The 24,934-nt window shown below is 40.9% G+C and overlaps 2 protein-coding genes across 2 annotated transcripts in view; both read left to right on the top strand.

Moving 5' to 3' along the window:
* LOC116995365 (von Willebrand factor-like) overlaps window positions 1-5,263 on the top strand; it is a 121,930-nt gene extending 116,667 nt beyond the window's left edge. The window contains exons 50-52 of the mRNA XM_033058043.1: window positions 570-609; window positions 3,378-3,475; window positions 4,921-5,263. Of these exons, the coding sequence (XP_032913934.1) occupies window positions 570-609; window positions 3,378-3,475; window positions 4,921-5,109 (327 nt within the window). The 3' untranslated portion in view covers window positions 5,110-5,263. The remainder of the gene's footprint in view (window positions 1-569; window positions 610-3,377; window positions 3,476-4,920) is intronic.
* A 4,037-nt stretch (window positions 5,264-9,300) lies between these two features.
* LOC116995366 (anoctamin-2-like) overlaps window positions 9,301-24,934 on the top strand; it is a 147,936-nt gene continuing 132,302 nt past the window's right edge. The window contains exons 1-3 of the mRNA XM_033058045.1: window positions 9,301-9,319; window positions 13,439-13,617; window positions 16,416-16,817. Coding sequence (XP_032913936.1) covers window positions 9,301-9,319; window positions 13,439-13,617; window positions 16,416-16,817 — 600 coding nt within the window. The remainder of the gene's footprint in view (window positions 9,320-13,438; window positions 13,618-16,415; window positions 16,818-24,934) is intronic.

Raw genomic sequence — 24,934 nt, 5'->3', positions numbered from 1 at the left:
AACCTTTGCATGTAAGCCCAGGGGTTTAGTGTAACAATGGCACCACCCTGCAGTGTAAGTCTTTCTCATTTTTTCCCTTTCCACTATAGTTTTTCAATAATTTGCACCATACATCTATTTCTGAGAATTATTTTCTGGATGGTAGCAATGAAACAAGAAACATCAAGTTTTATGGCTTTTAAAACTTACTTGACAGTTGTGATATTTCTTAAACAGATATGAGACTTGAATGCTAGTGGGTTTATCCTTCTGGTTTCCAGGAATTTATTTGTATTTAGTGTCTTTATTTTAGAAAGCTCCTAATAGAAGGTGAGAGTGATATTTTCAGGTGTTGAACTTGCTAATAAGCAAATTACTTCCAGTTAGCTACCAGCAAATACCATCAAAAGTTCAAAATCTTCAAATTGATAAAGAGAAGCTTATTCATTTAGATTTATGATTCTGTATAATAGAGAAATCCTGGGTTTGGGGTTTATTTTTGCCTAGTACTCTGCTTTATACATCTTTTTTCAACAGAAGTGTATCACTTGTGCCAAAATTTGAGTTTTCTTTTTTTTTAATAATTTTAGGGCAGAATTGCAAAAATTGGCGACACTTGCTGTGACACATGTAAGTAAATAATCCAGAAATCTTGTATGGAGAAGGCAGAGTGTGTAAGTACCTACATTTCCCATGGTATGCAGTGTAATGAGACAGAGCTTAGCAATGTGGTTATAATAAACCATCAAAGAAGCCCACCCTCTCTCTGGGATGCTGCTGTTATGTTTTGTCATCTAGAACACGTGTTTTGACAGTATTCCCAAGTGCTTAGAAAGAAATAGATACTCTCCACATTTTATGCAGATGTTAATTATGAATGTTTTATTTTATTGTTCATCTGGTGATCACAGGAACGGTCCTGCACAGACAAGTCACATAACCTGATACTACTGAGGAAAACACTTCATGAATAATCAATCAACTTAAAATTAATTAATCAAAAAAGCCCAACCATGGTGAGACTGATAACATATTCACCAAAAATAGTAGGGGAAATCTATTCCTATGGAACAGCCTGACTGCTGCTTAAATTTGTCAGTTTAGGGGTCAATCCTGCAACTCTTAATTTCATGCATCTTTGTGTGGATAATCCAAATATCAGTCAGGCTGTGAGAATAGGAAGGGTTTGCTTACATAAGGAAGGATTGCAGGGTTGGGTTCTCATTTCTAAAATGAATCTCTGATGCATTTGTGAGCAATAGCCTCTTAGTTTTCTCCTCTGTCATAAAAAGTGATACTGTGGGTTATAAAAAATTAAAAAAAGATAATAAATTATTGAAATTCTCTTTTAAGGTCAGAATATCAACATCTTGTCTGTTATGTCTTTTAATTTTCTTATTTTTGCTATGCATGTGCTCATAAATAAAAGATGGTTAGCATAGCAGCCCAACATGACACTGGCACAGGAGCTGCTGCAATAATACCCCTGATGAAGGATGGTAACTCCTAGAGAGTTTGCAGCCTTTGCCTATCTGGATAATCACTGAGCTCTGGCTTGAGAGATAGAAGTCAGAAAGCTATTGAAAGACTGTCATCAAATGGATCAAACAGGTAATTTGGTTAAGGGAGCTTTAATCCACCAGGCTACAAGTAAGGAATACTCAAAATTACTTATTAACAAAAGCAGATATTGAGATTTAAAAGACAGAGTGATGGGTAGGCTCTACTAATTGTGAGTGAGTGCCAATCACTGTAATTGAGGAGAAACTAGTTCCAAATGAGCACAGATCAATGCATAGATTTATTTAACAGTTAGAGTAATTAAAAAATTATACCTCCCTGCAGCAGCAAAGGCAGACTGATCTAAGTGCAGTACTGCATCCCATATTGGATGGACCTTCAAATCCTTATTCCCAATGATGTTTTGCCTGGATGTAGCTCAGATTCTCATGGACATAGATTTCATTATCTTCCAAGGTCTTGAGAGAGTCTTTCAGATGTCTCTCCGCCATAAAGAGCTGGGCAAAGAACTTCTTCCCTCAAACCTTTGGCTCAGCAGAGTCTACAAGTCCTTGGGCAAAGGAGTTGGTTGAGGAGCCAGTTTCCCTTTTTATGTTGTGCCTTCACAACTGGAGTTTTTTAGTGTGTCTGAGGGCATTGTCCCAGTTTGTGGGAGCACACAAGTGAACAGTCATATTTTCTCATGAGGTTTTTGTAGTATTAACCACAGGACTTGATAATTGGAGAAGGATATTCCTTATTTTCCCACTTAAGAAGTTGTGTCTCTGCTTCTCACCTCTTTTCTCTGTTGTTCTCAGTCTCACCTGTCTTGTTAAGTCACAAGCACTTGCCTTTGCAGAGGAGGCACAGTCAACAAAAAAAGTAAATAACAGAGGTAAAGTAACTAGAGAACAAGTTGATAAGTCAGAATCAAAAAGGGGATGAAACTGAGTTGAGGCTGATGCCTTTATTTTTTTGTGCTTTTCAATTGTGTGAACACAACTGTCCTTTCAGGTGGACAATTTTTATATATGAGTGATGAAATCATTTAAAGAGAAAGGGAATTTCCAGTCCTGGAACCAGAAACGAGCTGCATTTTTTTTTTTAATGAAATTTAAGGTTTTAGCAAGGCACAGAGTTAATTTGGTACCAACATTCCAATGGAAAGCTGTGTTTGCTGGTAGGAAGGATACCTTTCTGTTCCCTTTGTGTATGTACTTAGTTGTGCAGTTGCCCTGCTGAATTCCTTCAATGTTCTGAAATGCTTTTGTGTAGTACGTAAAAATCAGTCCAATATTCTGTTCAACATGGAAATTTCATTGGGGAGCTAGAAATGGGTATGAGTAGGAGCCTGTCTTTTCACAGAGACATAAAACTATAATAACACTACACAGAGCTTCTGCTGTCTGTGCCCAAAATACCCACTGGAAAAAGCATCGGCTCCTTCACAAGTCTCTGGATGCAGACCAAAACACATGGGAGTTCAGAAGAAAATATTCTGGATTAGTTTATGTTTGAGAATATTAATGATGATGTTCTCTTTAAAAGTTGGGGAACAGAGTCCCTGTTCATTACCAGAGTTAATAGGAGAGTTGTCAAAGACCAGGGAAGAGGCTGGTGTTAGATGGCCAAAGTGACTTTAAAACAAAACAGCCAATTAGAAGAAACATGAGGGAGACCCTCCTCTAATGGAATTTTAGGGCTGTAGAGTGAAATAGTTCACACAACTATACATTAATTACTCTAAGGAGTCACATTCAGCTACGGATTTTGCCAGGAATAACATTTCACTGACAGCAACAGCAATTTCAGGAGTAAAGGGAAGTGAGTTACACAAAAAGCAGTTGTCAGCAGTGTCAAACTCTTTTTTTTTTGTTGTTTTTGTTTTTACTTGGTAGGTGTGGAGGTGGAATGTCATACTGTAAGTACCAGACTGCAGTATGGGAATATCAATGGATGTGTGGCTGAAAAGGAGGTGCCCATTTCTCATTGTGAGGTAAATAACAAAAATCCACCCCCCTCTGCCCCAAAACCTCCCCTTTCTCTTTCCCAAAAGTAAATATTTTCCTCCACCGTGGTTTCACTTCAGTAAATGGAGCATCAGTTTCTCATTGATTGACTTGGTGTTAACCTCATTGGCACTTATTTCCTGAAGTAATTTGATTATGATGAATTTTCCCTAGTCAAACCAGCATGAAAAAAGGCACGTGTTAGACACAAAGGCTTTTTTTATCCCACTCTCTTGCTTCCATCAGAAATTAATGACTCTGAAGTAGCTCTGTTAGGATTTTCTACATAAAAATAAAAGGAATATTTATCTTCTTCACATTGTGAAGCTGATTTTCAGCTCTCAGTCTGTAGTTAAGCACTGAGCCTCTGGATTGATTAGGGGAATTGAAATAGCTATTTAGATAAATGACATTTTAAAAGGCTTTTAAACCTGGGTGCCGAGATTTGACTTGCGTGCCCTATAAGCTCTGGGATTCCTCCCCATAAGCTCTGGGATTCCTCCGTTAGCCTTGGCTCCAAGCTGTTGTGTTCTTCATGTCTTGTATCTTCCATAATCAGATTAAAAGTTTAATTTCCTGCCCATCACTGCTTACACCTTATCTGGCAGCATCATTTTGAAACAGGAGCACAACTTCACTTCTGGGTCTTCCCGTCTCTGCTCTTTCCAAGATAACCAAGCCACATACAAGGATTTTAATCAACCCTTGTGTGCAATCCAAGCTATGGCATAACTAATAATTCTTGACCTCTTGTCCTGTCTACAAAGTTAATACTCCTTAGCCATGAAGTTATGAGTATTGATGTTTCTCCTGCAGAAGTCCAGATTTTATATTGGGAATAAACAGTATTAAGTACATTTTTTCTAAAGTCCTCCCTGATAATAATAGGATATTTTAATTTGATTAGACTAGGAAATAAGAGCACAAAGCCACCAAAGGAAATGGACTCTGACAGAGTGTTATGTGGGGCTGCTTGTTTTTACATCCTGAAGGCTTATAGCTACAGGCACTGACAGCTTGGTCTAAATTAGTTAAGTGGCCAGACAAGCAGAGCAAGAAAAAATAGCAACAGTGGGTGTGTGGGTTGCAGCATTTGGGCTAAAGCACTTTCTGAATGCATGATAACTACGTTTGCTCAGAAGCCAACACCATAATTTTGGACATTCTCTATGAGATTTTAAATTCCAGGCTTTTTTGTATGTGTGGGTGAGCAGTTTTATCACCTCTCCTTTGCTCTGATTATGCTCATAAGTTACTCTTTGAGCAGCACCCCAGTTTATTTTGGGGTCAAGCACCTGTTTCTGAGTTCATGTTTTACAGCAGGGCACAGAAGCTGGACAAAGTGACCCACAGATGTTTTGAAGGAAAGAACCAGGATGCTGAGTGCGATGAGGCTCTGTTCAAATTTCAGCACTCTTCTTTTTCCATTTAGGGCAAGTGCAGAAGCACCACCAGGTACTCTGCTCAGACAGGGCAGTGGGAAGACCAGTGCAACTGCTGTACAGCCACTCAGACCACCATGGTGACCATCCCCCTGCGGTGTCCCAACGGGACCGTGGTGCAGCACTCCATCCCTTCCGCCTCGCTGTGTGAATGCCGTGCTCGCAAGTGCACGCTGTGAATATTGCCCAGAAGCCCAGTTGCTTAATCTGAAGCTTTATGATGGAGTAACTTCACAATGCAAGCCTCATTTTCTCTGTACACTGCCTTATCCATTAGGATCCTGAATAATTGTATTGACACAGCAAACAATAAAGCTTACCAGCACAACAGAACACAGTCTGATTCATCTTGGGGTGGATTGTAGGAGAGAGATTCCCTTCATTTCACTGTGGAAATTAATCCACATTATTGAAAAAAAAACCAAAAGGACAATCACAAATCATGCTCAGAAGCAGTTGCTTATACTTTAAGAACGTTTCCCATATAATTTAGTATTGTCTGCAGAGACATTACACTTTCATTCCGCACTTCAGTCCTTAGTGACACACTGTGGACTTATCATTTTTTGCTCTTTTTTCCTCCCATTTTTTTTCAGGGAGTACAGTAATTATGGCATAAGGCTTCAGAGTAAGAGTAGGCTGTTCCTGGTACACAAACAATACTGGTTGTGACTCAGACAATCAAATGTCTTTCTGCAGAGCTTATACATGTTTGTCCTGAAGCTGAATGCAAAGAAACTGTGTGTTGAGGACAGGCTGTGTGAATTCTGCAAGTCCTCAGGACTTGTGTACGGGCTTAAGGACAGCTCTTACTTCAGCCCTTGCCCAGACCAACTCGAGGAGAAGGCTCAGTGGTTATCTCCCTAATTTCCAGGTACCTGAACTTCACCTGTTGCATTTGTTCACATTTGTTCCAAAAGTTGGAATTAATTTAGATGCAGAATTTGAAGTGGCAGGTTTAATTTAGTTACTGCTTCCCGGCATATATTTGTAAGGATTTAAAATCTACTTTGTTTAGTTGGGCCGGGGAACACAAAAGATTTTCTAGAGTGCTGTTGGTCGTGGAGGAATTTTGTATCAGTGAAGCAGTTTCATTGGGAAGTACTAATTTCTCAATACTATAAGAGAGGGAGGACTGTTATTTCATGCAAGTTTTTGAAAGACAAGAATTATTTAAGCTCCTTGTTTAACTAACAATATAAAAATAATGAATGGCAGTGTGACAGGATTAAATAGGTCAAAGCATTTCCTCATCTGCAAGGAAAGCTCCCTTTGGGAAGAAACAAAAACTCCTGTGCTAAAAAGGTAAGCTGTACTCCTTTCTTAGCGGAGCCAGGCAGATCCCTGCTGCTTCTCTCTTGCCAGTCAGCTGTGGATTCAACACACCCTGAATTGTGAGCCCTTTTTATTATTCTTTCAAGACATCCTTTATTGCTGCACAGTGGTAGAAGTGCAGGCCTTCCATGCATCTCTGTGTCTTCTGCTATCCCCCACAATAACACCAGAGAAAGAAACCCAGTTTTAATTGGCACCAGCCCCACCTGCTGCAATAGATCTGTCACCAGTTTACCTTCACACCAGTTCCTTCCTGGAGCTGCCTCTAGATATTAAGCTCCCTGACAGATGGGTCAACCAAATAGTCAACAGCTCATCTGAAGCTGAAGATCAGCTGTTCCTGGAATAGCAGTCTGCAGCATCAGAGAGGAGCAGAGAGAAGGGATGGATTGGGAGTAAAAGGCAAATGTCATCCTCTTCCACTTACCATGGCTGGGATGTCCCCTTGTTTCAACCTGTGCTCTCACCCAGACTGATCCTTCTTAGCTTGTGAAAGCTGATGGGGTTCCAGCCTAAGGCTGTGTGGCTGCAGACAGCTCTTCTAATTAGATAATTAATTGTATGAGTCAGTGCAATGCAGCCCAGGAGAAGAGCACATACTGGCTTTACTTTACAGCAGGGAGTTCTGGGGACTTTGGTGTGGTCTAGATGTTGTTACTCAGGCCTGGCTACTACCTGTGTATTCCAAGCCCCTGCCATGAGCAAGGCCAGAAGGATCTTCTTTGAAAATTGTGTTGTAGAAACAGACTGGAAGGAAAGAAAAAGTGGAAGGGAATGTTATACCATCTCCTTTAACAGGCTAGGAGGTAAATACACTTTTGGCTTTGACTTGCTGGCATGAGAATCAGACATTTTAGGCAATCTGGCCCAAAAGAGCTGTCTGTCTTCTGCCTAAGGACCCAGTGGGCTCAGAGCTGCTCTGTGCAGGTTTCACTGCCTTTCACACAGGCAGCTGCAATTAGTGCAATTAAATACTTCCAGCAGAATTCCTCCCTGGCAGGAGTGAAGAGCACAGTCCGGCCTACAATCAAGCATGCCAGCATGTCACACAGTACTCTACATCTGACTGCTCTGTTGCCATTCTCCAGCAGAAGCCAGGTTTTGAGGAATGTTTTGTGAGCCTTGATGGGTTTGAACTACCTTGGTCTTTACCTTTCCACCAATGATTAAGAGCACATCCCATGGCTTCAGAACACCAGCTGTTGAGTGTGCCACAGGATAGATTTACAGGAATGCTGAATGGATTTGGGGAGAAGTCTTATATAACTCCTTAATAATTCAAAACATCTAATCTCTCTGCTAAATTTGCAGACTTGCAAGCACCACTCCTCTACGGTAGGGGAAACATGATCGGGTATATTGGTATTATTTGTCACAGCTCTGCATTATCAATTAACACCATACCCAGGTACCTCAGGAAAGACAGTGATGCCAAGATATGATTTTCTCCATTGGAAAGTCTTAAAAATAATCTACTTCCATTGTAAGCAGCTGGATATTACTTCCTCTCATATTGCTGTGTATATTATTTATTACCTGAGCTAAGCGCATTACCTGTAACACACCCATCCTTATGGCCTATAGGAGCTGGTAATTGGGACCTGTGCAGGCAGAGCTATAAATCCACAGGGATCCCAGCAGGACCTGGCTCTATATTCCTGTACTATTCCAGAATTAGCCAGGATTTGCCTTTCTGGTTTTGAGCTTAGTTGGAGCAGCATAGGCTGTGGATGGAAAATGATGAAAGTTTCAGAAGGTTTTCATTCCCCTCTCCCCGAGATAGGTGTAGAAACAGATTTTTTTCCCTGTCTAGGAAACAGATTAATTTAATTTTTAAAACTTCTGAAAGAAGTTCTGAGAGTAACATAAGGTACTAGCAAGATAAAAAGAACAAAGTATTTGATATCTGTTGATATATTGGTTAGAAGATAAGAAATGCTATTTCAAAGTAGGGACCAAGAAGAGTGGGGTGATTTAATGAATTTAAAACCCCATATAAATTTCTTAGTCTTGCTGGGAAAATTTTGCATCATCAGCCCATGTTTTGGGACACAACAGCTGCACTGTTGCCTTTATGTACTCAGCAGGTTTGATAGCACAACCAGGGTGTATCAGCACATCTCTGTGACAGAGACAGCTTCTACCCTTGCCAGTCATGACATAGTGCACTGTCCTGATTCACAAGGTCACAGAACCACTGGACTTTATTCAGGCATTGAATAAATCCATTTCTCCCTGTCACACTAGAGAAACCATCATAGTGTTATAAATATACTAAAAGAAAAGAAGATTTGAACTCTAATTAGTTTCTTCTCCCTCCAGTTATCATTGGCAAATAAGTCCTTTCTCGGATAGCACTGGAGGTCAACTTTTCCTCCCTATACATTGCTTAAATTGCAAGGTTGAAGGCTAAGCAGGATCCATCACCTGTTCTGATTAGACAGTTGATTACAAGATAATCCCTTGAATATTTCATGCAGGAATGACAGTGCATTCAGGCACTGAGTAACTTGAGTACTTGAAACAGACCCTTATAAAAAACTTTCTGCACTTACCTCCTACCTGGAAGAACAGTGAAGCTTTGTAGATATAAAGACTTTTCCCCACAGAAACTGCCTCCAAGACAATCTGATCCTTGAGTGCTGGTTCTTTGGACAGAGCCCTGGTTCTGCATTAATCTTTTTCCTTCCTCTCCACTGTCTTGTGGACAAAAGATGCCTGTTGTTACCTTGCTTCTTGAGGTGTTATGGAGCATGAAGACAAGGTGCTGAAGTTCCAGCAGAGAATTGCCATGGCCTCTCAGGTCATAGGAGTTTGGTCTTTCTCCCTCTCTTCCCTCCATGACGGTAATCACCAAACCGGAAGGTCTCGCTAATTAGCTTCAGTTTGTGGTTTGCTTAAAGCAGGATCAAGGCAGGATGGAAATAGCTGCTGGTGCTGTTCCCTCCTTAAGCCAGTGCAGAAGCAGATTGTGCACGGCATAGCCACATCCTATTTTAGCACTGACGCAACTTCCAGCCAAACCTCCAGGCAACATGGAAACACACATGCCTGGTAAGTTTATTCTCTGTTTCATTCTTATTGCTGCCTGGGAAGTGGGATAGGCCAAAACGGGGTGGAGAACAAAGAAAGGAGTACTTTGGAAGGACTTCTCTGTCTTCTTTTAGGTTATTTAAAAAAAAAAAAAAAAAAAAAGAACATCCAGAGAGCTCAGAGATAAAACATGCAGAGATAATTTCTCCTGAAGCCTCAGAAATCAGCTGTAGGTCAGTGTTGTGATCCATGTGGAAAAGACAATCACTAGGCTAATGCCTTGTGCTGATCTTCTGCTGTTTCCACTGCATTTGCCTTATTGTAGTGCAACTGTGGGAGTGAGTAATATCCTTTTCCAGGAGAAAATGGGCAGCCCTGAGCTCTCAATTCCCATACAAAAGGAGCAAATCTGCTCAGTGCATAAAACCTTTGTGCTGGAGTTCCCAGTGTACAATTTTAGAATAACTTTCAGGGCTGATAGTGAGTCATTGTTCTTTTGCTTTCACAGTGGAAAGCTCTGTGGTTGTTTCCATGTTATCTCATTGTTTCTGGGGATGTATCTCTGCTGTGAACTTCAAAGCCCTTATTTAAATAATAGAAGGATAGAATTTGACCATTAAATTTTACCTGTTTGGTATTTCTTTCTTTAGAATGGTTCAAGAACTATTTAGGTGTTATTCCCCTGCTGCTTAACTGCTTCTATTAAAATCAGTCCCATAACTAAACTCAGAATTGAATGGTTCTCTTTATAAAGAGTATTTCTTCTCTGATTATATTCTGGAGGTGGGAAGGCAAAGGATATCTGCATTATGTATGGCCAAATGTAAAGGAGTACAACTGAGATACTGAGTCCTACCCAGAGATTCTCCTGCTGGGTGTCCTGGAGGCTCAAGACATTTCAAACTGAGTGTTGGCATGGGGTTCACACTGGCAGATGCACCCAGCCTATCCAAGGCATTAGTCAGGATTTGTTTTTTTGCCCTTTCCACCCACAGTCTGAGAGGTACTGTGTGAGCCCTGAATACACAGGCTGCAAATTAGATGGCATTAGGGACAACCCAAACAGCTTTGTCTGTCTAATTCCGATGCTCTTTAAAGGAACTAAAATGGTGGTTTTGAACACACAGTGGAGGAAATCATGCTTTTCTGTAGCTGTGTTGAGTTTGGTGGAGATGTGCACAAGAAATAATTTTGGCCCAAGCTGAGCTTCTTCATCTATATTCAGGGCTGAGAAGTCATTATTTACTGAGGACCTAAAGAGCAAATGTATAACCATGCTACATATTTTGAAAAAATATATATTTGAGTAAAGCTACAAGGAAACAGTAAGTTCAAGTAGGTTTTTTTTCATCCCTACTCGGGGATTGGAGTTTGCCATCAATGCCCCTAAATTGCAGATATTTTGAACAGCCTTGCAGAGGAGCATCCTTCTAACTGTGGTGTCTTTCAGAAATGCAGATCCTTTCTGATACTTAACTGGAAAGGGAGGAAGATAGCAGTTCCCTGTCTGTGCTTTGGGTGACCAAACCACCTGTGGTGTATTCTGCAAGTAGCTGTGCTGTGATAATCTGATCATCTGGACCACTCAGCTCAGTTAATTAGCTGTTAGTCAGGTTTTAATACAGAGCTCCTAATTAGGCAGACTCCTTTACTGCCTCTTTCACAAGCAGTGTGGTCCTTCCACTTTTGGCAGTCTGTGCAACTTCTTCATAGTGGCACTTTGGACAGGGACCTCACAAAACAGTGAGGTCGTTTGCTGCTCGTGTGGCCAACCCTTAAGTTTGCAAAGAGCTGAGGCAAAGGAGCGCAGAGAGGCTGAGAGAGCAGGTGGTAACTGGCTGTGAATTGGTGCTGGAGCTGGTCACTGATCTCTGTCCTGGAGGTATCGTGTCCTTAGAAGTCATTTACAACTTGGTGGAGTTTGGAGAGATGGCTCCCCAGCTATTTTTGTAGAATGAGTGTAATTCTTGAACATTTGCTTTCCAAGTTGAATTCAAGAGTCCCTGTTCTCTGGAGATACTTATATATATATATATGTAAATATACACACAAATATGCTATGCATGTGTGCATATTTAAAATTTTCATGTACAGTCACATACATACACACACACACAGAGAACTTGTTTCTACCAATACTAATTACTCCAGAATATTTACAGTATGAGGACATGTAAGGCCAGATGTCATAAAGGCTTACAGGGTGGAATGAGGTCAGGCTGCATCTGAAGCAGAAGCCCCTGAGGCACTGCTGTACCACAGGCAAGAACTGTCAAATATGGAATGCATTCAAAACAAAACATTTTGGTTCAATCAGTCGAATTTGGGAAGATGAGAAGCTTTTGGGAGAACAGGAGTCTGCCAGATACAGATATGGCAATTGCATTTCCATCAAAAAACTTACTCTGCTGGGAGTCCCTGACTGCCTCACCAGTTTACCAGTGTTAATCTCAGATTCGTGACACAGTTTCTGGAGGTTGGGAAGCATAATGGAAATGAAATCATCTTATTATAAATGAACTGCAGCTTTTTTCCTAGGCCTAGTTAAAAGGACTGGAAAGAAAAAGAGGTCTTTAATTGACTGTGTAAAAGTCTTGTGAGATATCCCAGACTCAGTCTGAAAATACTGGAGAAACATTGTGTGTGGCCTTTGGGAATGAAAGCTTCACTTATTAATTATTTTCCTTGGAGTTTCCCTTGTGGCATCATTATGTGCTTCATTAAAGTGAACCAAGCATGAGTCTGCTGGGGAGATCAGACAGGGGAGACTGGTGAGTCAATGTGCTGGACTGTTCAAGTGCTACTGGACCCTAATCTGGTATCAATAGGAAACAAGAATAATCATAACACTTAGGGGTCAGACCCCCCTCCTCCAAGCATTTCCTTTTTACCATTTCACTGTCTCCTCTCTCAGAACATGGTGGTGGGGAAGCAGTCTGAGTATAGGGGATAGAAGGGGCTCAGCTAAATAAGTGGAAAATGCAGCCTCCAGACTTTAGCAGTACACAATGGATGTGGTGTCTCCCTGGATAGATGGGAGCTGTTATTTCTTCTTCCTGGAGAAAAGTCTTAGTAAACAGAGGCAGTGGTGCTTTGTCTCTGTAGTGGTGATGGTGCTGACCCTGGGGACCGATGCCTATGGGATGTCTTCTCCAGGGTATAAAACACTAATACTGGAAGGACTAAGACATGGGTTTTCCCTCACAATAAGACCTTCTCCAAGAGGATGAGAGTATGGATCAGTCAACCTCGTTTCAGCTGGCACCACTAGAGGGGGAAAGAGTATGAAACATTTGTGTGTTGAAAGTTTCGGTATCCACTGGTTTTTATCAGCATTTTTCACTGTGCTACTTCCTGTATGGAGTTGACCTGTTGGAGCGAGGAGGCCTCCAAGAGGATCGGAGGCATGCTGTGAAGAAAGGCTGAGGGAATTGGGATTGTGCAGCCTGGAGAGGAGAAGGCTTTGGGGTGACCTCATTGTGGCCTTGCAGTGCCTGAAGGGAGCCACAGGAAAGATGGAGAGAGACTCTTGACAAGGGCCTGGAGTGACAGGACAAGGGGCAATGGCTTCACACTGACAGGAGGATTAGATTGGAAATCCAGATGAAATTCTTCCCTGTGAGGGTATTGAGACCCTGGTACAGGTTTCCCAGAGAAGCTGTGGCTGCCCCATCCTGGAAGTGTTCCAGGCCAGGCTGGATGGGGCTCTGAGCAGCCGGGAATAGTGGAAAGTGTCCCTGTCCAAGGCAGGGAATAGAAATGAGACGATTTTTCAGGTCTCTTCCAACTCAGGACATTTTGTGATTCTGTGATGACTCCCACCCCCTCCAGACCCTCTGTTATTCCACACTGTGGTCATGTAATTTGTCAAACACAAGAAATGGGGAGCGTGTCCAGAAATTCCAGACATTAGCCCCCGAGACCAGAACATGAAGGTATAATCTTAGATATATTTTATGAGCACTTCACATGTGTGGAGTTCTTTATTGAGAATGACCATGATCTGCAAGTTTTTACCTCTACCTGATGCCACTGGATCTGTTCACCTCATTAGAAATGAATACTGACTGCAGTATTTCCCATTGTGTTAGGGAACCACCTGTGCTAAACCTGCTTTATGTATTTATTTCTCCTTCTCAGACTTTGCTCTACCTTCCTCACACCTGACTCTCAATGGACAGAAGACAGCAAAATCAGCAATGGACTCTTTTTCAGCCTACAACAGCAAATACCTCACTGTTCCTCAGAACCGGACTTCCTGGCACAGAAATGGGACCAGTGGAGCTCTTGAAGCGTCAGAGGTGTCTTATAGAAGTTCTGTAAGTAGGGTTTCATGTTCATTCACCTACCTCAAGTGCATTTGGGATTATGAAGAGGCCTGAAGCAGGATGAGAAAAGCAGGGTGTGCTCTCCTGTGTATTGGTTAAATCAGAACTGGGAGAAGAATCTTTATGAGGAAAGTGATACCACAGCCTCATGTGATTCAGTTCTCTCTGTGTACAGCAAGAATTAATTTCTCCAGTAGTAATCTCACCAAACTTTTCTTAATTGTTTACTTTAGCCAAAATCTTTCAGAGCAGGAATGGAGAGGGTTGCTGTTACCTCCAGTGACAAAAAAGATCTGCAAGTTGCTCATTAAATGAGGTGTGCCTTTGCCAACCCTGAGCCAGCTGTGCCCAGGTGGCAGTGGGGGCTGGATTGGATTGATTCTCAGTGGAAGTGTAGTGTGGCTGTAGTGTTCAGAGGAGAGCTGTCAGAGGAGGCACCTTTTGGGATGTATTTGTAGTGATATATTTGCTATCAGACCACTAGAACAAAATTATAATGAAATGCGGATCCTACATTCCCATTCTGTTATTCCTTGGTGTGATGACTTCTTGTCTTGGAATCATCAAGAAGCAGTGAAAGCAGGACCTAAACTGGTAATTTAAATCACTGTTTCTGACTTTTACAGTGGCTGTGAGAGGGGAGGAGAGAAAGATCTTGACAGTTCCTTCAGAGACATTTTTGAAATTGCAACTTTTTGTGTTCCTCCCTAAAAAAGTCTCCTTGGGCCAGAATGTCACATGATAAGGCAAGCAATGCAAATTTAGGGGCAGGAAATATCTTTAGTAAAATCTGTTGGCATTTTGATTTGTTTTCCGTTAATTGGGCACCCGTAATTATGGGGATGGCACCTTGCTGCCAAGAGTGAGGAAAAGAGTCCACAGGGAGGGAGAAGGGAGTCACTGTTGACTCTCCTCATCCCCTGTGTAACTCCAGCAACCCCAAGTTGCTATGGTGCCCTCTCAGGTGGCTGGGATGTGGCAGGTGGCTCCACACAGCAACAAACAGGAAAACCTCGGAGTGATTTTCACATTCTCCAACCTCCTTTTCCCTCTCCCGCTTCTTGGTCGTGCTTCTTGTTTCTGCCCACACTCTCCATAAAGGGAGGAGAGGATGCTCAGAGCTCATCTTCTCTAGAGCCAGCTAATGCATTACCTTGTGCCAGTGACCTGCTAGTGGTGACATCATTCCTTCTGCACTGTATAACCTGAAACTCTCTGGGAGGGACACTAGAAATCTGCCACGGGTTTTTCCTCACTGGGGCAGAGATGGATCCGGGAAGTTTGCATGGGCTGCCCGTGAGTACTACATGAAAATGTATCTAATTAGGAAATGGGGAATTGCAATAAAATGCTGTCTCACAAGCAGTTTTATATTCCACCAGGACGTAGTGCTGAGTGTAATTTTGGATGTGCTTAAAGGGACTGTATATATACTTTAGATATGAAGGGTGTGATGTGCAGAACAGATTATTCAGTGGTAATTTTGTAAAAGGATGAAGGATGTAGCATGCATGTAAACCCAAGATTTATTTAGTGACATGACAACTGAAAGCTACTTTGTGGGAAACTAAGTGAAGCAAAGCAATGAAAAAAAAAGAATCTGGTGTTGATGAATATAATAATATGCAATAATATTTATATATTCATACATTTGTGTTGTGTTGTGTTAAAAACAAGATATATGCTATACAGCAAGTGGTTAACTTTGCATTCAACACTACCAGCACATGTAAGGAAGGGGAGAAAAAGAGAGAAACAAACCTTTAACTGGTACTTCTCAAGATTTTGCTTGTACAGTCACCTATGGGAACCATAAATGTTCGGAATTAGGTTATAGGATGATTGTTTGGATCAGGTTGACCCTTGCTCTTATCTTTTCCCCCCATCGTTGGAGGGCTGGTGTCACTCCAGTGAATAACACTCTAGAGAGCTCTCTGAAGGGCTTTACACGGCAGCATTGTGCTGGAAATGCTGGTTGGAAACAACTTGGAAAGCTCATGGGCTGTCTTAATGAGTGGGAAGTGCAAGTGAATGCCTCAGTGCCAGACTTCCACATGAACGCTGCAGAATTCCCATTCAGGGTGGGGAGTGACAGCAGGATTACAGTTGGAGCTGAATCCCAGAAGGGCTTTGAGAGGGTGATGATGAAGCAGGCATGGTCTGAAGGGCTGAGTGGGTGCAATATTGGTAGTTTGAAGGATTTTAGCCATGGATTCCCTTTTGCAGTGTTACTCTTAGTCACAAAGTCTTTTCATATGTTAAAATACAAGCTAGCACCACCAGTCATTCATAGGACATAGTCTTTCTAATCCCTGGTACTTTCCAGAGTGTTTATGTCCAGCCCTTTCCTTCTGGAATTTGAACCACATTAAAGATATTTCTCCTATTCTGGCTAAGATTGATTTATTCCCTTCCTATACTGTTTTTGCTTCCCTTCCCTCCCTGCTTTGTTCCACATGGCACATCATCTGTAATGTGATCCTTATTCTCACTTCTCTGTCCCCTTTCAAAATGTGGGTGTGCTCTCCCCTTGGTCTGTGCAGAGTGATGGACTTGGGGTGTACCTCTGTGTCTACTCTTCGCTAGGGATCCCATGTGTTGGGATAACCTAAACTATGCTTAATTTATGGTCAGAGGAGGAATGAAGTGAAACTGGTGTGCAAAGTTAGTATTTGTAGGTCATACCTGGGTTCTTCATGGCTTCACGTGCTCCTGTGGGGATAGACCCTCCCCACCTACTTGGGCTTTTTGGCTTTCTTGTCTGTGCAACTCCTTTGTTTCTCTCCCAGATTATCAACAACTATGTGGAAGGGACCCTGTCGGGGGTGAGGGACAAGGCGTCCCCGAGTGGCCTGCACTTCAGGGACAGCAAGAGGAAGGTCGACTATGTCTTGGCCTACCACTACCGCCGGAGCCTGGCCCGGCACGCGCCTGGCGTGGCCTCCCCAGAGCTGCGGTGCGGATCCCCCTCCGTGGCGCTGGTTTCCAACGGAGGCACTGGGAAGGGCCGTGACCCCCAACAGCAGCAGGAGCATGGCCAGTGTGTCCTGCCCGAGTGGCCGGGGCTGCCGGGCCTGGGGCTGGTGGAGCTGGGCCCGCTGGACGCCCTGGAGGAGGAGAGGCGGCTGCAGCGGGAGGAGTATGAACGCAACCTGCTGGAAGCGGGGCTGGAGATCGAGAAAGACCCCGAGGTAAGAGGGGGAGACTTGCACCTTGTACATGGCATCGGATTTCCTGATGGATAATGACCACTTTGGTGTGAAGCTAAGAAGGTGGCCAGGGTGTGTTTGTATTGCTTGGGCCTTTCTGCCTGAGAAAGACATGGCTGTTGTGTAATGTAGTGTTGAGCAGTTTCAATCTTACTTCAGGTGAAAACGTATTTCTTTCTCTAAATGTTCTTATGGCATACAGCACACACACTTTTCTTACAAAAAACCCCAACTGTGGATACTAGTGAAAGCCAGGGAGAAAGCAGTCTTGGATTTTTCTCAGTCTGCTCAAGGAAAACATGAGAGAAAGAATTATAAGAATGATGAAGCACCTGCTGCATGTGTGAGAGACGTGATATTTTCATGAAAGTATGTTTACAAGGGGTGTTACCTTCCTTGCACCAATGAAATTATGTCTGTCCTTAGTTCCACGAACTGGTCTATAAAAGTGTAGTGTTTTTTTTAATAAAGGGCTTTTTGCTTCTCTTCTGCATGAAGGAACTTTGTTGCTATATCCTTTTTGCCTCTCCCCTAGCACAAAGGCAACACCAAACAACTTAAATATTGCTAGAATGATGAAAGTATCTCTTAAGTAATTTGCTGGAGCCTTGCTAAGACATTTCATATATCCTCACAATATTTTCGGCGTGATACAAAGCTTTCTTCTCAGCCATATGTAAGTTTTGTGTCCTTTCTTCATTCTGCCCATGGAATTAGCAATTCCTATCTTCCATGCTTTGACAGAAGAAGATCCCAGCCTATGTTTTTATTCCACCGTGTGTGTAATGTTGGAATGACACTATGCTCACATCACCTGGGAGCTTTGGCTGTTTCACTTGGCTGTTGCCAGTCAGACAAGCACAGGTCTTCTAAATTCCATGTTGTTGTACTGAACTCTGTGCTATCCCTCTGTGCCCTTTGAAAACCATGGATATTTATATCCAATGAGGGGAAATCCCTACTGGGTTCTGGTTTTAGGTGCTCTGTTGTGCTTGAGACCAAATTTGAAGGATTTAGAGCTCTTTTTTGGACATGCTGAGAACCTATAGCTCATGTTGCTTCCAGTGCAACCAGTCAATACCTCCAAAATGTGAAGCAAATCACAGACTGAATCTTCGAATTTGAGATTGACTGGCTTGGCACAATGTAGGCATGTTAAATCATTGGCAGGGGTAGAAAGAAATAGGGAAGTCTTTTGAGCCTTAACATTTTCCTTGCATAATTTTCTGAGTTGCAGGTGGTTCTGGGTTGTATTTCGCTGCATAGCCTGTCTGAGCCATCCTTGCACTGAGCAGAAAAAGGTGATCTCAGATCCTCATTCTTTTATGCTGCACACTGGGGTTATGGTTCAGTACATGACCATCTTACTGCTATGATTTTTATAACCAAATTGCATAAACCCCAGGAGAACAACTGTTTTTGGAGACCCCTTTCAGTCCTGAATTTCATCAGAACTCAAAAAGTCAAGCAGGAGATTTGGATTTGATTATTTGACTCATTACTTACCCTAAGTCCAGCTGGATACAAATTCTGTTTTGGCCTCCTTCCAAGTGATGACACATGCTCTTAAATAATATGCAAAGTGATAAATGATGTCATAAAGTGTTGTTCAAAAAAACCCCTTTTTGTCACAGTCTTGACTATGAAGAGAAAAAGACTTTTTGTAAATGAACTGGGAAGTTCACAGGAAATTGTTGCTCAGTTCTTTTATGGAAAAAAATAATTTATTTTGATAATTACAAAAAGAACTATTCCATCACTTCTCTAGCTGTGTGTGCACAGAATCATTCTTGTCCCCCACCCCTCTTCCTGTCCTACCCATACACACTGTCTAATCAAATGGGGAAAGTGTTTTTTCCTTCCAGAATCTCCCGAGAATGTGGAAGGGACTGGAAGGACTATGCCTTATCCTTTTTTTTCCCTGTCCATGACCTGTGGCTTTTACTTCCTTTCCTTTTTATCACTTGACTGATATTTTCTTCTGTTAGTTAACTCCTGTTGGAACACGCTGAAGGTTCTGCCCATTTTCTTGCTGTGAATTTTGAAGAAAATGCTGAATAGGCACATTTGAAAGGCACAGCTGTCCTTATATGTGGATTAAAATTGTGTGTTGAGCTGATATGAGAAAAACTTCTGCTTTAAGTCCTGTGAAAAAAATGTGTCTATAAATTAATTAAACTGAGAACAGCATTAAAAGCAGCATTTGTATTTTTGTACAGCACAGTGGACTTTCAACTACTACATTTCCAGTGGATTATGCTGACCTGAATGTTTGTTTGGTGGAGGTTTTTTGTTTGTTGTTGTGCATTTCAGTGCTAATATAAGAAATTGATTTTTTCCATATAGTACTATTGGAAGTTGAGATATATTCCATAATATATACTCTGGACCAGGTTTTAAGATAGGTTTAATCTGGCTGCAAACGTAAATATTAAAGGGATTCCACTTTTGGACCTTTGGTTTAGAGCAGGCCTTGGTTTCTCTGCCTTACATCATCTACCTATGGTTTTGCAAGAAAATCCACTAATATAAGAATGATGGGATCTAATGAATCAAAGAATCATGGAATGGTTTGGGTCTTTCAACCTCCCAGGACATAGGAGTTCTTCTAGAAGCTGCTTTTGTAGACTGAAACCTTTTAGACATCAGGAAGCTAATCTCTAGGAACACAGGATAGAGTTACAACAATTTAAAAATCTTTATTTCTGAAGCAATCCTTTTTTTTGGAAAAGTGGGAATTTCCATGATGTTAATATGTTTTTTAACAGGTGACGTTATTATGATTGTTATATGTTTGCTAACTACAGCTAAACACCTTTCTCACTTATATTGTCAAATGTGTAAAAGAAAAGAACAAGAAAAAAATGAATATGTATAATTTGTATGTGGAGGGAGGCAGATTGCTGTTTTTGAATTTGTGGAAAATAGACAAGACTGTGGACTGTCTCCATTCACCCAGTTATTATTCGTGAATTAAGGAATTTTTGACTACATGTTCAACTTCCTAATAACTTTAATTTGTTATTGCTGTCCTCCAGAGAACCTTTTCTTTCTGTTAAAACAACCTTCCTGTTTTGTTTTTTGTTTGTTTGTTTGTTTGTTTTCCTGTTTTAAACTGAGATGATATTTTGCATGTCCAAGACAAAGTGCAAAGTGACAGTCTTGGGCATGAAATTGCCCAGGAAGTGAAATAAATACCATGGACATTGCAATTCTTGTTTTTGTTGTTGGTGGGTTTTTTTGTTAATTTTCCTTTACCTTTTTTGTTAATTTGTTTTTCTTTGTTTTCTTTTTGTTTATTTGTTATTTGTTCCTGGGGAAACTGATAATTGTGTTTTACCTAATCTGAAACCAGTCATTCCCTTAAATTTGAATTTTACTGTAGCTTTAATGCCTGTAAATGCAGCACACACAATTTTCAATTAGTGTTATGTATGGTAAGGCATAATAGGTATGGAATAAGAAGACACTGGAGAAGTGCCTTGGCATTCTGACAAACTGGATCATTTTCGAGCACATTGGAAATAAAATGTACTTTGCTAAGTAGCAGTTGGGAGAGGAAATATTATTTCAAGGGTAAAATGATGACAATTGTAAAACAAAGTGTAAATTATCCTCCAAGAAGCTCATCTAACCTCAATTTTTGAGCTAGTATTGTTTCAGAAATGTCTCACTATGCTCCCTTGATTACATTAGACTAGAGGGGAAGGAAGTCCTTAAGGTCCTCAATGCTGATATTAATATTACTGATGATAGAGGTTGAGATTGGATTTTTCTGCTTGATATTCCGAGGCATATTTCTGAATTTTTGTAGACAAAAACCCACATAAATTTAAAAACCCAACAAGCCAAACAAATCTCCCAACACCTCCCCAGCCTGAGCCAAACAAAAGCTCATAGTGCTGCAGTATATTTTATTCATGGGGTTAAAATGCACTGTTTTGTTGCACTAAGGTGCTCCTCATTTGTCAGTGGGAGAAGGCTTTGTCTCCTGTCAGCTGTTAAAGTGTAGCCAAAATGATGTCACATATATTGCTTAATTCAGTAGTAATTAAAAACCCGAAAAAGGAAAAAAAATATGTTTTTCCCCAAAATCTATCAGTTTGCTCTGTGGATACTCCCAGGAAAATATCTCATGCCCTTAGTATATGTGACACACCTTGCAGGCACTCAGTGTGGACATTGCAATTGCCTCAAAATATTAATTAATCCAAAGTAATAGTTATAGTACTACTTAATAGTAGCTAATGTTAATTTTAAAAGGATATGGAAATTTGAGTCGTGGATCTTCACCCCTGTTAATGAATGCCTCCTGAAGCCAATGAGAATGCAAACAGAGGAATAGAGCATTGGAGGAAGACTGGGGTCTTTTGTGCTCTAGGTCTTTAGACTTTGTATTTCAGTCTCTCAGCACTCAGAACGAGGCAATTCTTCTTTGGGGAGCCAATTATATAAATATTTGATGCATATTTTTCAGCGACTCTGGTTACAGAAGCATTAATTAGCTAAAACATGTTCTGCTCCTGTATGTTACTTATATGGGGCTGAAATGTAATACACAGCTCTTATAAAATTAAAGTTGAGCAGGCAAGGCAAGGTTTTCAGTGGTAGTGAAGTGAACGTGATGAAAATATTGGCAAGTTGATTAACTATTTAAGAGGAAATTATGTCTCCATTTTAAACAGGATTTTGAAATAGTCCCATGGGATTTAGGTGTGATTAAATCAGCATTAAAATTATTGTTCGTAATAAAAGGTGGCTAAGTAGAATGGCTGTGCTGTCAAAACTCAAAATCCATATTATGAATACTAGGGTTTTATTTAATGACTGTGTTGTGACTTGAATAGATGAATGGGCAGACAGACTCACGCTGTTTATTTTAATTACCATCCAGACTCTTGGTGCTCAGCTATGAGGTACCTTAGTCAAAATGGCTTCCAAGAGATGTAGAGAAAATTGAAAAGATGTAAAAAAATAATCTGTGTTTTGTCAATAACATTTATAAAGCTCTTGGGTAAGCAGTGGTACATGTCATCAATTGTCAACATATTGGGAAATGAAGTAATCCATACCTTGAATTTTAGATGAAGGTAGAACAGGGCTGTATATGCTGGTGATATTTACAGTGGGATTTGGGCTAGAGGCCAAAAATCCTAATTTTGCATGTATTTTTTACATAATACTGTTTCTAGCAGATTTGCCTGGTAGAAATGGCCAATAGCCTCCTGAATTTGTGTTTTCATTTCTTTGTGTCCTGTTCTGAGTTCTGTCACCTGCTGGGAGAACTGCTTCAAGTCCTACAAACTGCCTGGCAGATGAGAGCCCCCAGGGAATGGCTCGTGCATCTCTGCTGGGGCATGGCAGGGGGAGAGTGGGACACTTGCAGGCTAGGGCATGCACAGGAACAAAATCAGCTTCTTGGCCTGGTCACAGATGATTCCCTGAAAACATATTTTAATTATCAGTGCTCTCGTTTGCAGCAGAAGTTTTAATGTGCAAATTAAATCCCTGGGGAGGGTTTGAAAGGTGACACATGAAGCCCTGAGGGATGTGATGCTGCCCCAGTGCTTGCAGAGGAGGCTTGGAGACTGAATAGTGATAATTTCTCCAAGGCATTAAGACCAGTGCAGCTTCATGAAAATATAGTGTAAAATATGAGATAGTTTGGGGGATTTGGAGCTGGGATTTGTTGCTTTTCTGAACTATTTAATGCCAGCAGTCACACTGCTGCTGTTGAGGTGAGGTGCTGGGTGAGGACTGCCCTACCATGCAATGCCTGATGCACCTTGACCTATTCTTTGTCACAGCAAAAAGAAATACTGAATTTCAGGATTTCTTTTGTAGGGAAAATGGGACTTTCTTTGCTTTCCTGTCCCCAGACCACTGCTTACTTAGTCTCTAGCAGCAAACAGCCCTGCAGGTATCTCTGGTGCCAAGGGAATGCTCGCTACTGAATTTCTGATGGTTGGATAATTATTCTGTGATTTCACTATTTTTTTAGAGGCATTGATGGTTAGCCATGAATTCACATCTCACAAAAATCCTTTGCCTAAACTGCTTTGAAGCACATGTAACACTGTAAATAAGTGTTGCCTGTTTTCAATATGTTGCTTTTATACATATATACATTAATTTATATACTGGTTTATGTTACAGAGATAAAGGATCTGAGCTAAGACAGTGCTCCTTTCCCTTTCCCTCTTTTTCCTTTCCTTTTTTTCCTTTCTGCCTGCAATAAGGCAAATTAAAAGACATTCCATAAGGTGCCATTCAGCCTTCTCAGATTCAGGAATGGATTCCAACAGGAAAAAACCTGGGGCTATCTGACAGTGGAAATGAATCCTTGCAGGATAGGACTGTCTAATGGGAAAAAACCCCACAACTGTTTGTGTGTGTGGGGAGTGAGGGGGTGGAATTTGGTATCTTTTGGCAGATCCAGGGAAAGGTAATGTAAATAATGACTCAGGGTTGTGGGATTCTTGTATGTTCTGAGCTCTTCTTGCTTTACTGATTACGCTAATGGCTGTGTGTGTGTCATTCTGCCCAAATTTCAGTGACTATAATGTCTTGTTCATCATGACATTATGCTCAGACAGGCAAGGAATATTTTTCCAGGAAGTGAGACACTGTAGGGAAGAAATGTCCTGAAACATTTTACACTGTGTACACTTTCAAATGTTATATTGTACTAGAGAGGGATGGATTTTGAAGTGAAAACTGGATTTAAGGTTTTCAACATGAACAGTGGAGAAGTATTTTCAAGAGAAAACAAAGTAATCTTTTACAGACCCAAGTTCTAAGTTCTAGGTGGGGGCAGAGTTCCAACAGCTTAATTGTAGTTCCTGTGGGTGAGCACAGATTTAGTGGGGGAAAGCTGTCATAGAGGGAAAGATTCATAAACTGTCCTGCATGGCTACATACTGAAAAAAAAGAGGAAACTGTGATGTACAAACAACAAGTTGTAATGAGATTGTGTTCAAAATGTCTTTCCTGGTCATTGCAAGGTGTATTAAGTCACAGGACAAGTCAAATCAATCAAAACTATCACAGAATTGCTGCCATTATTTTTCCTGAATAGAACAACAAGGAAAAAAAATAATTTAGCAGAGTGGCATTGGGCTGTATGATTCTCATTAGCATTAATGAGAGTTTTGTGGCTAAATCCCCATACACAGCATGGAAAATTTACCTTTCTGGGTGGGTTGTCTCCTTGGTACACAGTGCTAATAAATGTGTGCCCTCTATCTCTTGTGTACAGGTATGTACTCACAGTAACAGGCACAGAAAAAAATCATGTTAGATCTTGATTTATGTAATATTGTGCTGCATTCTGTAATATTCAGTAATTTCTGTGCAGTTATTCCGGGTCAGCATTAATTTAACAATGATTTCATCCCTGAAACCAAATGGTTAGACAAAATTATTTATTTTGAACAGGTGCATGGATTTTTATTTGTTTTTTGGGGGCTTAATTTTTTGTTTCTTTTTTTGTTTGTTTTGTTTGTTTGCTTGTTTGTATATGTTGATAATGAATATGTTTGCTTTAGGCTCTGACATCTAGAAATTAACTAATCAGTTCTCTGCTGGCTTCTCCCTTGAATTCCTGGATTCTGTAATCATTTTAAAGCATTATAGAATCGCTAAAAGGATTGACACCCATACACTGCTCTACTAAGGAAGTTCTGGGGGTGGAGTTTGGTAGATGATCTTGGAGTTTCATACATAGACTAATTTTTTTTTTTTTTTAACTGACACCTGTTCAGGGGGAACAAAAAGACACCAATAGAAGCATTTTTCTGGAAATGTAGAGGTGGCCAATGCTTTCCATAGGTTGGAGCCAACACAGTGTTCTGGAAAAATACCAACATCCTTCTCTTCCAGAGGAGCCCAGTTGCACTTCCCTTCGTCATTTCCCAGCTGGAACATGGGGAATTTTTCTGCAGTCTTTTTCTACACATTCACTAAGCTCAGTTGTGGTTTACCTGGAGTAATTTAGTAATACAAAGAAAAAATAACATTTCAGACATATGGACTACATATATATATATATTCAAGATCTTGCAAATACTTAAGCAGAACTCCACAATGACACCTCCAAA

Source organism: Catharus ustulatus, chromosome 4 (assembly GCF_009819885.2).
Source record: "Catharus ustulatus isolate bCatUst1 chromosome 4, bCatUst1.pri.v2, whole genome shotgun sequence".
Taxonomy (NCBI): Eukaryota; Metazoa; Chordata; class Aves; order Passeriformes; family Turdidae; genus Catharus; species Catharus ustulatus.
This window is presented reverse-complemented; position numbering and strand designations above follow the sequence as displayed.